Source organism: Plasmodium fragile (assembly GCF_000956335.1).
Source record: "Plasmodium fragile strain nilgiri unplaced genomic scaffold supercont1.19, whole genome shotgun sequence".
Taxonomy (NCBI): Eukaryota; Apicomplexa; class Aconoidasida; order Haemosporida; family Plasmodiidae; genus Plasmodium; species Plasmodium fragile.
This window is the reverse complement of record NW_012192599.1, coordinates 342241-359992: the sequence shown is the minus strand read 5'-3', so window position 1 is coordinate 359992 and position 17752 is coordinate 342241. Positions and strand designations below refer to the sequence as shown.

General features: G+C 35.2%; 4 protein-coding genes across 4 annotated transcripts; 1 reads left to right on the top strand and 3 right to left on the bottom strand.

The window, feature by feature from the left end:
• Positions 1 to 58: 58 nt before the first annotated feature.
• AK88_02093 (uncharacterized protein) lies at positions 59 to 2340 on the top strand (the record flags this gene model as incomplete). The annotated part of the gene is made up of 2 exons (XM_012479727.1): positions 59 to 320; positions 839 to 2340. The coding sequence occupies 2 exons, from the start codon at positions 59 to 61 to the stop codon at positions 2338 to 2340; spliced, it is 1764 nt and encodes a 587-aa protein (XP_012335150.1).
• A 1160-nt stretch (positions 2341 to 3500) lies between these two features.
• On the bottom strand, positions 3501 to 4935 carry AK88_02092 (uncharacterized protein; the record flags this gene model as incomplete). The annotated part of the gene is made up of 2 exons (XM_012479726.1): positions 3501 to 4643; positions 4837 to 4935. The coding sequence occupies 2 exons, from the start codon at positions 4933 to 4935 to the stop codon at positions 3501 to 3503; spliced, it is 1242 nt and encodes a 413-aa protein (XP_012335149.1).
• Positions 4936 to 8557: 3622 nt separating this feature from the next.
• AK88_02091 (uncharacterized protein) lies at positions 8558 to 8958 on the bottom strand (the record flags this gene model as incomplete). The annotated part of the gene is made up of 2 exons (XM_012479725.1): positions 8558 to 8694; positions 8763 to 8958. 2 exons carry the CDS (start codon positions 8956 to 8958, stop codon positions 8558 to 8560), a joined length of 333 nt encoding a protein of 110 aa, XP_012335148.1.
• Positions 8959 to 16554: 7596 nt separating this feature from the next.
• AK88_02090 (uncharacterized protein) lies at positions 16555 to 17469 on the bottom strand (the record flags this gene model as incomplete). Its single annotated transcript, XM_012479724.1, has 3 exons — positions 16555 to 16596; positions 16707 to 17243; positions 17383 to 17469. 3 exons carry the CDS (start codon positions 17467 to 17469, stop codon positions 16555 to 16557), a joined length of 666 nt encoding a protein of 221 aa, XP_012335147.1.
• Positions 17470 to 17752: the final 283 nt, after the last annotated feature.

Below are 17752 nucleotides of genomic sequence, written 5' to 3'. Positions count from 1 at the left end.
CGAACAGGTGATTATGCCAAATGGTTATTTAAGACATGGAAACACACAAGACAACTACATGCAAGCGGGAACACCGGCAGCGCCATCACCGGCAGCGGCAACGGCAGCACAACAACAACACAACAGTGGCGTTATTGCAGGTACATCGAGTGCAGGTCATACAACGGATTCGCACGACGCTCCGAAGCAAACGAACGACGACGCGGCGAACATAAAGAACGGCGAACCGGACTTCTGGGGACAGTGGCAGAAGGAATCTCTTCAAGAGTGGAGTTCTTGGAAGGATGACACTGGATCCGAAGCTAGCCACAAGGCTAAAGGTAAGTACATGTATTTTGATGAACACATGATACAGCAAATACCACAAAACACAAAAAGAAGTGCTTGAAATACGTAGTATGAAACAACCACGTGCAGTACGCACACACAAACACATATACCACTATGCAAACACCTGAATGAGTGGAGAGAGAGCGACGGGGCGACCGGGGAGAGTCATCGCGGCAGATAGAAAGACGTAGAGACGTAGAGACGTAGAGACGTCGACAGACGTAGAAGCAGACGCAGACGCAGATACACACACACACTGTGTGTGTGTTGTGTGTGTTGTGTGTGTTGTGTGTGTTGTGTGTGTTGTGTGTTGTGTGTTGTGTGTGGGTGGGAGAGCGAGAGTCTTTTCCCGGGGTGGCACCCGACCCCCGTCCGTCTGCTGCCTCGTCACGCGACCAGAGGTCAGCCGTGAAACGACCGCACGCACCAACCGTGTGGCCTACCATGAGCAACCACTGCACAACACCGGAGTCATGTCCATATTCTTCCTTTTCGTTCCAACTCACAGGTACTGGAACTACACAGATCACGACAGGTAACGGTCCGGAGGATTCACCGCCGGCACCCGCCCCCGCACCGGGACCAGTACCACCAGGTGCAGGAGAACCATCAGCTGCAGCATCACCTACAACACCAGAAGCGGTCGAAGAGACAGCCACGGACCCACCAGCACCATCTGCACCGGCACCAGGGCCGAAACCACCAACAGTATCAACACCGTCAGAACCATCATCAGGGCCGGATGCATCAGGGAGGGACACACCACCAACGGCACTGGCACCACCTCAGGCGCCTAACTCCGACAACACCGAAGTAACATCGCAGGATGTCAGTAACAATGGGCACAAGGGTGAAACCGGCCCGTCTGGTGCAGTGGGTCCAGTCGGTGGAAAAGGTGAAACAGGCCCCGCACCGCCAGATGGTAAACCCATTGATTCCGGCGCCCTAGGGGCCACCGTTGTTAGTGGCGGCAAGGTTAGTACCGGGGACGACCCCCCTCCTCTCAATCCACCCAAACCAAAACCCAACCCGCACCCAAATCAATCGGGTAGTAGTGGCAGTTTCAATGATGCTGATTTGGCAGATGGAGTTTCTGGTGGGGAAGGACAAGAAGGTGGGGATGGTACTACCCAAGGCAGTGGAGGAGGTCAATCCTCTGGTAATGGTTCCACTGGTCACCAAACCCCTGCTTCCTCCGGTATCGGCTCTACTCACCCGGGGGCACCTGCCACTCGTGTAACCATAAAGGATGAGTGGGACACAGAATTGGATAAAATCCCTTTATGGGGAATAGGATCTGTAACAACACCCTCCGCTACCACAAACGACGCGTCGAAATCATCGGACACAGCACCCTCCGAATCAACCTCGCAGCACGGCGCATTAGAACTACTCGACATGTCCAAGGAGCCATCTGACAATTTTATCGATAAAGACGAAGAAGTGTTGCCCGAAATCGAATATCTAGAAAACGAAGAGCCAGATTTTATGGAAGAAACCGATCCGTCGTCATCACACGACGCAGACGACGAGGCAAACGCAGATGGAAGCGAGTTGGACGACGCAACATTGGACAAAGTGTTGCAGGAGGAGCAGTTGGACGACGTCAACGACGAGGACGATGAGGAGCACGACGGAGGAGATGACGAGGCGGAACTGCATACACCTGCGCACGGCGGCCAATCCGACACGAACGAATCCACCCCATCCGGGCCGTCGCCATTGGACCCGTCGAAAGCGGCCACGCAACAACAAACACAACACAACGCGGATAGTAGTGTAAGCAACAGCACACCATCCACACCACCATCAGCATCACAAAAGCCACAACAACCGTTCACGGATAAAAACGCGCATGCGCTGCTCGCAGGAAATACTAACAACACGATAGACTTAAAGAAAACCACACACCAATTGACCCAACAGATCCTCAGTACCATACAAGGAGACACACAGTTCCTAGACACACTGAAAGATTTGACCAAAGATTTAAGTAACATTTTTTTCTAGTGGTAACATACATTCGCTGCATTGCTTGACTCGCGGAGACGCGACGTGTCGTCAGCGACGTCGTACACACTGCTGTACCCACGTCGTACACTCCATCCAAGTCTGCGACGTCGCGCCACTCACATGCGTCGTGCGCTTGTGGTCATTCTTTTGTTTCTCCTTGTTGTGCGTTTCTTGTCGTGCTGTTTTTTGGAGCGACCTACGGAGGCGGCGCCGCACACACTGCTGTACACACTTTATTCACGTCCGTGACGCCGTACACACTGCTGTACACACTTTATTCACGTCCGTGACGCCGTACACACTGCTGTATACACTTACGGTAATCCTTTTGCATAAAATAACATCCTACAATATAAATCATTGTACAAGTCTGGCATATGCATTCTGGCACAACACCATTTTACACCCATACTCTCATTAATGAATATTACGCACAAAGTGAGAACAAACCTCTACATTCTATAATAATGGAGTACACGTATCACATGCACTCCTATGATACAAACATTCCATAGTCTTCCTACGCTGTTGATAGCGCCTCGTACAAGAACATATCATTGCAGTGTACCCCGTTCATTGTTGAACCTAACGCGGACACAATCAGTGCATCGCACGAACATCATATCTACAGTCCGTAATCCCTCACCATTGAACCTACGTGATGTGGTGCATTGTTGCAATGGAGTGAATTTAATACAAAAAGGAAAAATACGAAAAGAACCGATACGGTAGAAAACAAAAAGGATGGAGGAGTACATATGTTAAAATTGTTCTGTACTTTTAATACAAGGTAGTAGAAGAAAAAAAAACAAAGGAAAAAAAAGAAGAACAAAGAGAAATGTAGAGAGCATGTACAACATACACTACACCCACAGCTTATACATTGCACAGGTGCCGTACAGGACAACTAATTCTATGGTTGACGCAATTTCCCGATTCGCATTCAAAGAACTATGAGAATTATCCTTCCTTATATTATGAACAATTGCTCCTACTGCAGCGTAATTTTGCTGCCTATTCCCAGGTAATACTTCCCTTTACCATATATAGGTGTCCTTCCTTCTCTTTCTCCCAATGTAGATCTCTCCTATACTTCCTTCATATTCTCGTTCGCTACCCCTTCGGTACAACATTGTCATCGCCCTCAGGTATCACTGCTACTCTATTTTTTCGGTATCACATTGCTTTGACTTTCTTCGCACCATTCTGATTCTACTTTGTTCGTACTTTACAAGCTTAAGCGCTTTTTTGTATCTGCATGTAACATATGTTATTGATCCGACTATTGATGTTATCAATACAGGAAGAAAAAACGCAGCCTTCATACTTATTATAAGTATAAGCAAGGAAAACACAAATGCTCCCAAAACTGGTGATACAAACTTGAATTCATTTCTATTGTTGAAGTTCGGTGCCTTCTCATTAAAATCAGAATTTTTCTCCATTTCTTCCCGTAGTATATCCACCAACATCGCCTGATACTTGGAATCAATCTTTCTTATATAATTAGCAATGCGAGAAAAGATAGATCCTTTTCGGGCCATCCCATTACTTCGCTCACTCTGTTCAATTCCTTCTATATGCGTACTACCGGTTTCCCTTGCATATGGACCTTCAGATCGTACTCCATGTGGACATCCACGTTGTGCCTCACGATGAACTCCAGGCTTTACTCCGGTTCGATCTCTAGGTTGATGCTCAGACTTATTCTTACGCTTATCATTACCTTCCACATTTCGTTCCTTAGGAAGACTCTCCCTGCTGTCAAAATTCGTGGACGCACCAATCTTTGTGTCATCGCTAACATGATTATCATCGGCTGCTTCTGGGAATATACTGTCCATGCTGCCAAAATGAGTAGATTCGCCAACCTTTCTGTCATGGCCTAAATCATCATCATCTCGTTCTTCAAATAGACTCTCCGTGCTGCCAAAAATCGATGATCCACCAAACTTTTCCTTGCCTTGATCCTCATCAAAATTATTCAAATTTAAGGATTCGTTGGATTTGTCCACGTTACAACGATCCATGGTACTTTTCGACTTTTTCCTTGAACTGTCGCGAGGACTACTCTTTCTAGATCGTGAGCTAGACTCATCACCATGCTTTGTTACATCGGAACGGTCCTGCAGGTAAGTTTCGCCATTTGCATCCACTGATCCCATGAACTTTTCCTCCAGCAGGGTATTATTCTCCTGAAGTAGTGCTTCTATATTAGGTTCATCCATTAATAATCTGCCATATCTGACATTTAATATATGGTGCATATGGCCTGCCTTGTACGGTTTTCCATAGGTATCCTAAAAATAAGAGAAATTTTTGTTCGCGGTCATTTAAACCTGCACGGTACACATATATATATTGTTACGCACTAATCACAACGTTTCTCCTCCTCTTTTTTGAGAAGCAAAATTAATACTAGCAGCATAAGCTCCAGGGCGCTGCTGACCATGGAACGGACGCGAACGAACCCAAACGGAACTGTTATATTACCTCATTCGAGTAATCGTTCCCAAACAACATCAGGATACCGAAAAAATATAACTTCCCCAAAGAAATTGCACCGTTCGACTGTTGCCTCATCCTCGACATCATTAGAGTTTACCAGTGTGCTGTAATGGTAGAATTTCACATATACACTATTATTCATACTATTAGAAGAATATTAAATAGTGTACATATTTCTCGTAGCAAATATTGTTCGAATAGTATACATTCCCGAATAGTATATACAGATTTAATAGATTACACTTCTTGCTGTATTCTATATACTTTTTACAATATGTAGCTTTTGGTTTATAGGTGTAGCCAGCCTCACGCCCCTTGTAGGGTATTTATGTATTTTTGGTAATAAATGTTTTATACAGTATATTCAGATTGTTAGGTGTATCTTTTTCTACTTACAAATACTACTATGTGTAAACATATATTACGTACAAAGATCTTTTCACATAGAAACATGACTATGCATTAAAATATTCGGAAAGTACAAATATATTCTTTCACGTACAATATAACATCATATATGTATTAATTTTTTTCTATGGGTTCAAAATTTTTTTAAGTGGCGTATATAATGTTGTAAAGAATGCACCGGAAAGAACGCGTTATAAAACTTGGACCTGGGGCGTAAGACGAAGCTTCCGTTTCTATATAAAATTATTTAGAAAACGGTGGTACATATGCAGCATCTTAGGTGTGCATAAATATAGTGCCTAGAAAATAATTGCAATGTATGCATAGGGGGTTAAAGAAAAATACGGAAAGGAATATTATGTTTATTATATTATTATGCGCGCAATATTAGAACATTATAGAATTGATAAATATGCTAACATAATTATATAGAAAAAAAAATAAAAAAAGAGCTTAGAAGGGAAACAAGGACTTCACGCGTAAAAAAAAGGACCTCATCTGTAAAAAAAGAAGAAATTAACTAATAACAGCGTCCTCTTCTATTCCGGGCCTTATTAAAGTAATTTATTCTTGTTTTAATTGAAATTTGCTCCCATAGTACCAAACAAAAAAATAAGAAAAGAGAGCCCCAACATACTTTGCTTCTTCTATTTTATGTGCACTATATGATATTAGAATGCCGTACAATATGTGAATTTCACGTAAGGACAAAAATATTAATGTACAGCTCTATACTGATAAGCATCTATAAAACGAATTTTCGGAAACATTATACGAAAGAAATAGTAAATAACAGACGTTGGGGTAAACCTGGTCCATTATAGCTGTACAACTATACGTACAAGAAAAAAAATAAAAGTAAAAAATTTACATGTTCAGATGTGCGATCACATATATACGCATTGTGCACACACACATAGGGCGTGCGCTTGCATTGGCACCCATAAATTGTACCACGGGAAATGTACAACCGATTTAGCAGCATCGCGCCCAATATGTTTTCGTAACCGCGCGAATCGCATATATGGGCTGTGTATTATGCCGCCCTTTTTAATTAATCCGAAAGCACAATTCTTTCTGTATTCAATTTTTTCCATAACCTTTTGACGGTCTTATTCTTATAATTATGCATCTCCAATGTGCGAATACAATGTCGCGTCAGTTGAGGTGTGCGTACGACCACACAAATGCCCGCTCATCATGTTAAAATTTTGCCGGTCGGTAGCATACACATTTCATTAAAATAAAAAATATGAAATTGGCTACTCCTTACGGGCTCTAAAAATTTCGGCTTGAGAAAATTTGTTTAGTACTATTATTCGTGTATATTTGCCCTGTTTCTCCTTCTGTTCATAATGTGAAGCTATAATCCAGCGCTGTTTTTGGTTAATACACCTGTATTACCATTTATCATGAGTACAATTTTAGTCTTACACAAGAAGGAAATTTTGTGTTCTCCATTATCCTGTGATCCTTGTTTTTTTTTTTTTTTTTCCATGTATGAAAAAGAAACGTGTGTATAAACACAAGTAGAAGCACAAGGCACATAGGCTAACAGTATAACGACAATCGTACTTCGGGCATCTTACACGCGCGCATAGATCATGTCCACGAGGAATAGTATTAAAGTATCCAGTGTTTATAATACATTGCGAACTGTACATTTCCTCCTGCCATGACAGATAATGGCAGGATTGTAAGGAGCCAAATGCTCTTTTGTACTGTGAGCAGGTGCCCGGAATATCTATCTAAGAATTTGCTGAACCATAAGGTTATTATGATAGAGGAATTATATAAGGGGTGCCGGTTGTACAATGAAAGAAACGGCCACGGCGTGCCCCCCTTCTTCTGAATTTTCCATTACGTCCAACTTGTGAAAGAGCGAAAATTTATATGCACTATGCTGACATATTCATCCCGTGGTCATAACATATGATTCATAAATCCTTAATGTGGAGTGTCACTCGCTGTCTCGCTACTATACCATAGGGTACTTCTGCTGCAATATCATAGAAATATAAGAACAATTGGATATTGTATCACGCACAGTGCGCAGAAAGCACATGCGGCGCTTTCACGAATGTGTATATACCGTTGGAAGTACCATTTCTTCTTTTTCCCAGGAAACCTATTTTTAGGGCGCTGCACAACGTAGGATGCGCCATAGTACTGTTCTGTTCACGGATTCTTTAGAATGTATTGATGTTATCTCATAGTGCACTCATCGTCTCCCACAGTAGCAATAGAGTAATGCTAAGGTGGTGCGGACAGTTGTATGTGCTATGAGCAGCTAATAGTAGAAGCATATTTTCGTGCGCAAGAAGATTGCGTGCAATGTACAGTATTGTATTATTGAATTCATAAAGCATACTGGAGGAAAGGGACGTATGGTGTATACGTTTATATGAGTTACTACATGGAGCACAAATAGGATATAGGAGTGGGAAATATTCCTATGCGGGAACTATAAGGAATGAATGGGCAACGCGTAAAACGCATCATAAGCGATTGTGCTATGTAGTACGGAGAAAGAATATTGACGAATAGTAAATATTAGAGGGAGGGCACACGCTTTATAGATACTAGGAAAAGTATTATGTGCACAGTGTATGGATTACAATGGTGTATGCGTGTTCATATAGTACTGTAAGCTCTGTTCACCTATATACAAAGGGGAGACTGCAATGCTAATTACAATTATAGTATTACGCACAACTCAATAGCATTCTATATGTACTTTTGAAGTTCGGAACAAGCATTCATTGGATTGTACATGAAATATGATTGGATACGGAATGAACTATTCTTAGGTATTCAGATTCATGTTTTTCTAAGGTAATGCGTTTTTCCTGGTAACAGAATAAAATTGTATTAAACGAGAAGAAGAATTATACACGAACTGCATGCTGAACTGTGTATATGGTATAATAGCTGCGTACTAGGGCATGCGAGCATAGTGCAGTAATGTTCTATGGGTTCTTGCATTGCTTCAGAAAAAACTGCTGGATCATGTATGAACAAACTGAATTGGCTACGAATGAGTTCATTTCTGACAGCAACGGAATGGCCATTTTTTTTTTTTGGAGAGGATAAATTGGAAATATTTAATATAAATTTGTTATCCATGAGTGTTTTAACAATTTAATGTAGACAACACTTCTGTGCAGTTCTGTCTTGTACCAATAAGAATAAATGTGTAACATTCATAAGCGTAGCTCCTGTGGTGGAATTCTATGGAAAGTATGTAATTCCAATAGCACATATATGTGCTATTATTGAGGACATGATCGAGAATATATCAATATTGTTCCTTACCTTTCCTGTCTAAAGGAGTAGTTACCTTTACATATTCGCAACATATTGCTATGTTCATGTTAATTACGGAAAGGTCTGTTGGGACAACCGGTGTTAGCCCGGTTTCCATGGTGCAATTTCCTGCCGGGCGACAAAATTCCTTTGGGCACTTTTTCTCCGGCAACCCGTTATGACCACTTAGGGGCTACTAATTTCTTTTTCACTAAAGTTTAGAATTGTACACAGGAGTAATTCGTATGTGGACATTTTATATCTCATATGTAGGTTATACCGTATGTAAACACATGCAGGAAGGACGCTATGTACATCCTTTTTTCCCCTTTTTCCTTCTGTAAAAATTATCTTGGTAGAATGTCCGTTAATAATTTTCTGTGTTAAATGCATTTAGTGCGCAACCTTTCTTCCTCTTGGGGAAAATCTTTCCTGGTTATTATATTTGTGAACAATAATATATAAAATTTTTATTGGACTGCTACTTCCTGGAAACTTCCGTAGATTCCTGTTCTCCCATTTTTTTACATGAATGTAGAATATTTTCAGGGTGGTGTATCTTTCTTCGGGCAAATTTTTTTCTACAGCACTTTAGTACTAAATTTAAGGAACAATATTGTTTAGGGAATTTTGAATTTTTTCCTTTCTTCCTTTCATACAAATTTCCCTGTAGAGCATTTTTTCCGTGGAATAAGATTCCTATTAATTTTGCCTACAAAAATGAACATGAAATTATGGTCATGAGAATGAGGGCAATCGTTCCTGCATGGAATAGGAAGTGCGGTGCATATTTTTCCCTGTGTATGTATGAATACATAACCCAAGAGGAGACTACGGTCCACTGTTGGATATTCTGCCGCCCCTTCCCCTATGGAAGCTGTTCACGCACATATTAAGTTTGTATTCCTTATGTCGAATAATTTGTCGGGACAGTGTTAGTTGCGATGAATGTTCTACACTGAATGATATTTTCCCTTCAGCAGTTTTATACAATTATTTTATTTTTCTATAGAGTTCGAATAGTTTCAGTTATAATGGAGGATAATGATATCCTTGCTTAAGTTCGTAGGGAACATATGTCGAATATGTACAGCACGTTATAAATTTATGTGTTAACATAGAGCGATAGCTACCTCAGAATTTGTTATAATTCTTTTAATTTTTATGATATGTAACAAAAGGAAATATAATGAAAATGTACAAAAAGCTCTAATTTCTTTTTTAAATACAAAATTTCCTTCCTATCAACATTCTTTAATGCATAATTTGAACCTTAAAGGAAACAAATCATTCTTTTCAAGTAATGTGAAGAATTAAATATTATAAATTGCTTAAAATATTCTTGTCCTATTAGCGATAAATACACACCTATATATTTGATTCTTTCTTCAGTGCAAAGAAAAAAACATACCACGTGTATGCCCTGTTTTTATTTTTATTACACTAGGATATATATGTTAGCTCCTTTAAAATCTCCGTATATATAAATTTCCCTAACTCTACAGTAGTGGTGTTCACTTAACTACAAAATATGGAACAAATGTTTCCATCATCCAATCCCATTTTTCCCTTTTTCGAAAAAAAAATGCCCCTATTGTAAATAATATATATGTGTACGATAAAAAAAAGCATACCAATTATATAACATATAGAACCATTTTAAGTATAACAGAAAACCATATAAATGGTGTTGCATATGATTAAAAAAAATGCCGCTACAACGGAAAAATTTTCACGGTTTCGCAGATATATGCTGAGAAAGTGCATGAATTTAAGCACAACATTTGAGAAAACAAAACAACTGTATATAATCAATTTCTCACTATACGTTTGCTATGTGAGGAACCTGGTATAAATATTACAAAGATTTATTCATTTAACGAGAAAATTCAATGTATAGTACATAAATATTTTCCACATTCACATTTTTAACATTATCATATTCCTCTATTCGGAATGGTCTACGGATGTCTATTTTATGATAAACAAATGTTTTTTTAATATTTCAAAAAATACCCTGTTGTACATATTCTTACATTTACCCTATGCCCACATATGTATTATAAACATAAGTTCTAATAGTATTTATAAATACTAGTACCACAATTAGTTATTTTTCTTGTAAATTATTACTCGCATGGAAATAAATAGCTATAATAATAGTTCTTGTTTCTATATGTAAACATATATATTCTTCTATTCACTTACTGCATGCTCATTTTCAAAATTATAAAATAAGCATGTTTATAGTTTGCAGCACATCTAATTCATGTCATGGTAATATAAATGAAACCATAAATGTCAACCCTATATTGAATGCATCCATAGTATTTCCAATATATTCATATAATTAACACATGTTTGATACATCACACACTTGTAAATAATTTCTATACTCAATAAAAATACACACTTATACTATAACAAGTTTATTCTATCTACATATATATGAATTATTAAAGTACTATATTATATCAGACAATGGTAAATAGAATCCATATATTACCCTGCCTCTAACAATAACCTTTGTGTTTTATTTTTTTTATTTGTATTATTATAAAGATGAAACTTCAAACATATTCATTGATACATTCTGTTCTCTATGTGCACATGTCAAAATATATATATCCCTTCCCTTTATTAGTATAATTTTGTAAGTTCATACAGAGAACATAAAGCGCAGATAGAACAGTATTCTGGAGAAACAGTGACATATGAAAGAGAATGTAAAGGGATAATGTCAAAACATAAATACAACAATGAGCTACCCGATCCTAATTGTAATCAAGTCATGCAATATTTACATGATGCAAGGGATTATTTTGCATCAAAAAATAATGATGATATATGCATATATGTGTACTATTAGATATACGAGCATTTATTAAAGAAGGTAAATCAAAAATGGGCGTTAGATTTGTACAAAACATTTCTAACGAAATTTAAACAAATAACTCCTGGTAATCAGTATGAATGTCAGAACTATTTGTTCCCTTATTCTAATGCTGTTAAACTCAAAATCTCTGCAGATCTAATAGGACTCTATGAGATGTTCTATCATAAGGACATAACTTTGGACAGCTAGAGGTCAAAAAAAATGTTCCCATATATATATTATGTATGAGAAAGCATGTGATAAAATTCAAAATCCTATCCTACGCAGTGAACTCCATTATATAATACAAGAATATAAGAATAAGAGGAAATGTATAAATTATTGCAATTTTGCGGACAAAAGTCCGTCATCTACTAATAGGGATGTTTCTTTTTTTATAGAAGAATATCTTAAAAACATAAAAATTGATCTTTGTGATATAGAAGAAAATAACAGTACTATAATGTATTATCTCCATAATGTTGTCCTAAGTCCTGTGATGAAACTAACAATATTGTTGCTTCTTCTATTTGTATTATACAAGGTTAAATTATTCGGTCTACTCATTATTTTAGTAGATGTACCATGTATTATCGTATATTTCACTCAAAACAAGATAAACATCATACATCTATGATCCATGTAATTTACCTAAAATGCAGTTTACTCCATTTGGATCACTAATACCTGGTCGAAGGAGAAGAAGAAGACGAAATGTGTTCTTCGAAAATCAGTTCTATAGTACGAACTCATTATTTACTAGCTCTGCAACACTTAGTAGAACAGAGGACAGTACACCTTATACAATACCTTACGGGGCTTCGATGCATTCGTATAAACAGCGAACCAATTAATGAACTAGAAGAGAACAATTCATATTAAATATGCCAACTACATGAAATAACATACACATGTCAGTTACACATAAATAATATATATAAAAAGACCTATTGCATATTTATTTCCTTCAACAGAGTGCATGTTTTAAGTTGCGTACAATGTGCTGTACGAAAAGTTTTACGAAATATTTCTACTTTATTCTATATTTAATGTTCATAACGACGAACTATATATTTTATGTAATAAATTAATGTTGTACATATAGTACACATTAATGAAGTGTCTGCGCGTAGGCATAAAGGAATGGTATAAATTCAAATTTATATTTTTCTAAATAGCAATTATTGTAATGATAATTCTATTTACACTTTATTCAGAATACACATTATTCTAATAGAAGAATGTGCAAGTCCTCATTAAAACAGTGTAATTTTTGTACAGTGCTTCTTCTCACTACATCCAAATATATGCCCTATAAAATATGTTCTCAATTTTAGAGTATATATGAAAAATTTCTACAACGTACACTAGTACAACGAAAACGAAACATATATATTTAGCAGACGAAAATAATGAGCAATTTCATACATTTCGATTATGTTATCAATCATGAAAGAAATATCAATTATATATACAATACAACATATTATTATATTGATTACTAGTGTAACATAGCATTGTACAAAGTGGAAGTGTGCGTTATATATATAATGTTATGAATCATCCTTTTTATATTTGCTCCATATTGAACAATGTCTATGCTAAAGAATTATATAGGTGAATCCGATTCCTCCTGCATAATTATTATACAGTAGTGTATTCATCGCTCTATGCATACATATTAAATAATACTGATAACGCAATGAGACCATGTATTGTCGCATAAGAACAGCGCATAAACAGAAATACTGTGGATACATATGAATGTGTTGTATTATATTGCATAAATTATATAATGGAATTGAATGGCACATTGTATTCAGTACTTACTGCACAGTCATATCAATAGAGTGTACTCCGATGCTTAAGGGGAATGGCACTATGACATACATTAATTAATTATCTGCATGTATATATTACAGATATATGCTTCAATTTTTTTTCTTTATTTATAAGCAACACCAATTAAAATACACAACGTTGCAAATCATATTGAGTAAAAATGTGTAAACGTATAACAATATTAACCATATATATTATAATAATGAATACATTTGTAGAATACGTAAAAGAAATGTTCCAAGCGTAATTATAAAAAACATTATTATGCTAGACAAATATAAAATATATAACATGTAAATATTATGTAATTAATCATATAAAACAAAATATGATGTAGTAACCACGGCCGTAAAGTTAAAAAAAGTAGTTACACATCCAAGGAAGGTATAAAATATCGTAAGTATACTTATAGAATAGTAGGCAATAACAGAATAATTATAGTCAAATATATAAACACAGAACAGAAAAAAGAACTTCATACTATTATTATGTTGTCTATGGTATGAACATACCCCCAACTGTGGAGGTATAGTTCCCTAGAAAAAATTAAAAACATAATTATTATACTACTGTGTAACCAACTATGCATATATTATAATGTACTATAATAGAGTACAACAGATGTAACATGTATATTTTCCATTATTTTATAGTTAACAAATATTCTGTATGTATAAATTAATACGGAATGTCACAGAGGTTAATAGATGTGAACACACATCTACAGCCTTAAAAAGCAGTTAACGAAAGTTAACAGACATTAATAATCAAAGAAGTGTGAAATGTTAGTTATTTTATCAAAAATAAGGGAAACAATAACAATAACAGAAACAAGAAAACATTTAATTTCTGATACATGCATAGTATACATAACAACTGTTTAGGAATTTAATACAGCCACATTCACTGTGTACATGTTGTTTTATACTATAAGGATTTTTTCAACATTCGGGAAAATGTGTATAAACAATTGCGGAAGTACTTTCCTATTAAAGCCATTTATGTGCATGCAACATAAATGCATTTTACCCTTCATTCCGATGTTTCTATCTATATAACATGCGTGACAAATGATTTATTAAAACGATCCTCAAAGATTAATATAAAAACAGAAAATAACAAAGAACGCATGCAAACTCTATCAAGATCATAATACAGAACGTTATGCTTCTTATACATTCACAGAAACCGAAACACGTGCTCCTTCCATTTACACATGTATATGTCATATATATCAAATTACATGAAAAGCTGCTACAAATTGATGCGTTCAATCTGTTTATTATTCTTAGGTCTAATTATTCATACAAACGATAACAATCATAATCCCCATAATTTACACTGCCCGCGAAGACATTCATTTATATATCCTCATTTTTATACATTTATCAAATAGAATTATATGCACATGAATTTATTCCTCCCGTGCCATTATTCTAGCAAATTTGTCAATAGCCTCAAACTTATCTCAAGGTACGCATGCATTAAAATAAACCACATGAAAACTCATGGTGCCAGGTTTTATATGATCATACTCTGATTTATGGTTTAATGTTGCATAGCCTTGGACAGATCGACCACCACAATCGCTATGTTCCCTTCTTATCTTTATTACGTACCTATGTACCTAAAGGAGTAAACTAATAAGCGAATGAAACGCAAAACATATTTATGAAAACTTTTATTATTGTTATACATTTCAGAAACACATACATAGAGCCATATAATAACATACATTTCGCATATTATCAAATAAAAATTGTATTTACATTATAATAAATGTAAAATACATAAATTACTTTCAATAGTATGGCTCCCGTAAACACCGTATGCACTGGCTTAGAGGTAAATTATATTTTATTTTTCTTCTTCCTTAATATAAGGGTTCTTCACACGTTCAATTAAGCTATACATTTCACTTGTAATATCATGACACGATATTCCCCGAAACCGTGAGCACTTTCGGTTTTTTCTGATGTGCACACTTCAGTACAAAATTATTTGTGGATCAATCTGGACATATTAATCTAGTTCATGGATTTCCACTAGATCTTCCGGAGTCAATACTGTAAGAGTTAGTACATATGCCATATCAGAAGGTACATCAGTCGCAAATAAAATTTCTCCATTATTTCAATATTAAATTTATATAAATTTATTAATCAATTGTCATTCCAAACTTATGCATTTCTTTTATTTGCAAAAAAACGAACGAAACAATGTGATACAATTTTCGGGAAAAGGGTTTCCTGTTTTAAAATACATTTTTGTTATATTTAGTCTTTCCATATAATTTCTTTACAATTTTCATCTTTCCTTTGTTATTACGTAATTAAGATTAAAATGAGTTGGTTATAGCTGCTAGGGACCTATTTTTACCGGATCAGCATGTGATTCAACAGAGTATTCGCTTAACCGCGGTAACAACAACACGCATTGTGTTCACTTATCAATTGAGTCTGTCTATATATAATTAATTCGTTTAAACCATTTCATGGCAATCCTTCACCATATTACGTAATATTCAATCCATCTATCTATAATGTTTTTAAAAAGCTGTACGAAATAAATTCTTATGAGTAACCACGTTTCATAAAAGCCGGTCTTCACCGTATACCAATTTGTTCATATGTAAAACAGTCCTAATACTGAAAAGTACATTACGTACATTTTTATAATGAATGCGTTTTATTAAGAGGTATAAATACTTTAATCGTTTATAGACTAAAAAAAAAAAATAATTACACGATGTGTAACAATATACATCGATGTAATGCATGGGAGCAAATATTTACACATGATTTTAAAACCATCAAAAACTTTTTCCATTAATTAATATTTCAAATGATCATTTTATGATTACATACAAAATGTAAAATTTTCAGATAATGATAATGCAGAATTATGAAGAAAATGAAAATTAATGAACTTGCCACACGCACATAAGCTAACAGTGAAATATATTTTTATTATTTTACCTACACGACAGTGAACATATTTGTTCTAAAAAAAAAAATGCATCGTCAACTGAAACATTTGCACAAAAGACAGAAAAAAATAATGCACAAAAACATGAAATCACAATGTTACGTTATCTTGAAGTATATTATAACAAACAAAAGAATATACCATAACACATAAAAATGCTCATTCTGACTAATGACATGTTCTCTCTCTTTTTTTTTGTCACATCTCAAAAAATTTCATAGCATTTTCTTCATAAAAAATGTACCACTTGGCAGAACATTTTTTTTACACATGTGGCGTTTATTTCAGTGAAAATAATCTAAGTAATTTACATGGAAGTATTTTTCCTAAAGAGAAAAATTTATTTTTATAAATTCATTTAGAACTTCCTTTTTTAAATTTTACCTCCTTATAAAAACTAATTCTAATGTTCATATAATACTAGTATGCCCATTACGGCTAATGTTAGACAAGGCAAACATCCTGATTTGGTTAAAAAGGCAATGACACATGCGAACATTAAAGGTACAATATATGTCGCATATCTTAAGAATTTGTTCTTAAGCGACAAATTTACAAATAAGTGCTGATCAAGGTTCGTATTATCGAAATATTTATTTATAGAACTAAAAAATTTTAAAACCTTTCTTTTAAAAAGGTTATCTTGACTTTTGCATGATTTACACTTATAGTAATCGTTTTCCACAAATTCTTTATGGTGTTCCAAAATGGCAGTAACATCTTCTTCCATTTCTTTTCTATTTAGTTTTTTTTGTTTTTTTTCATTTTTAGATACGTGCGTTCCTACTTTGGCAGATTCATCTTCTCCTTCGTTATGAATTTTTCTGTTTTCAGTATAACATGGTATGTTTTTGTTCAATCCAGCAATAGATCCATCATTTATGTCTTCAGTTGTTGCCAATAATCGACTATTTCTTAAGCCTAATACACTCTCTGATTTATACTTCCCGTTAATAGACCTATCAAATATAAGCTATGAAAAAAAAATATATATATTTTTTTTCATACCATTCTAAAGGATATTCATTTTTGTATAGTGAAACAATAAATTTAGCAATAACTCATATAGGAACTAAAATAAGTGTGTATTTGTAGATAATATTATTTTATACCAAGTTTCTGTAATAATGCCATATCAAGGTTAAAAGGACAAAGGAAACAATTTTAGCATTCTTGAGGGACCTAGCACCTTTTTCCATAACATGCCACTTTAAATTTTTATTACATATTCATTAAGATAAAAGGCGATAACATTTTTATTTTTTCAGATATAAAAATTTTCTACGTGAATTAATTCTGCTTCTTTCTCCTTATTTTCACAATTTCTTTAATGTGCAATTTTGTTATGTATACAGGAGTGAACCGCTCATATTAACAAAAGAAGGGTACAAAAAAATTCAAATTTTTTTTAAAAATTTAATCATATTTTTCGAAATCAGTTAATTACAAAAAAAACAAAAACTATATTTAAAAATAGTACAC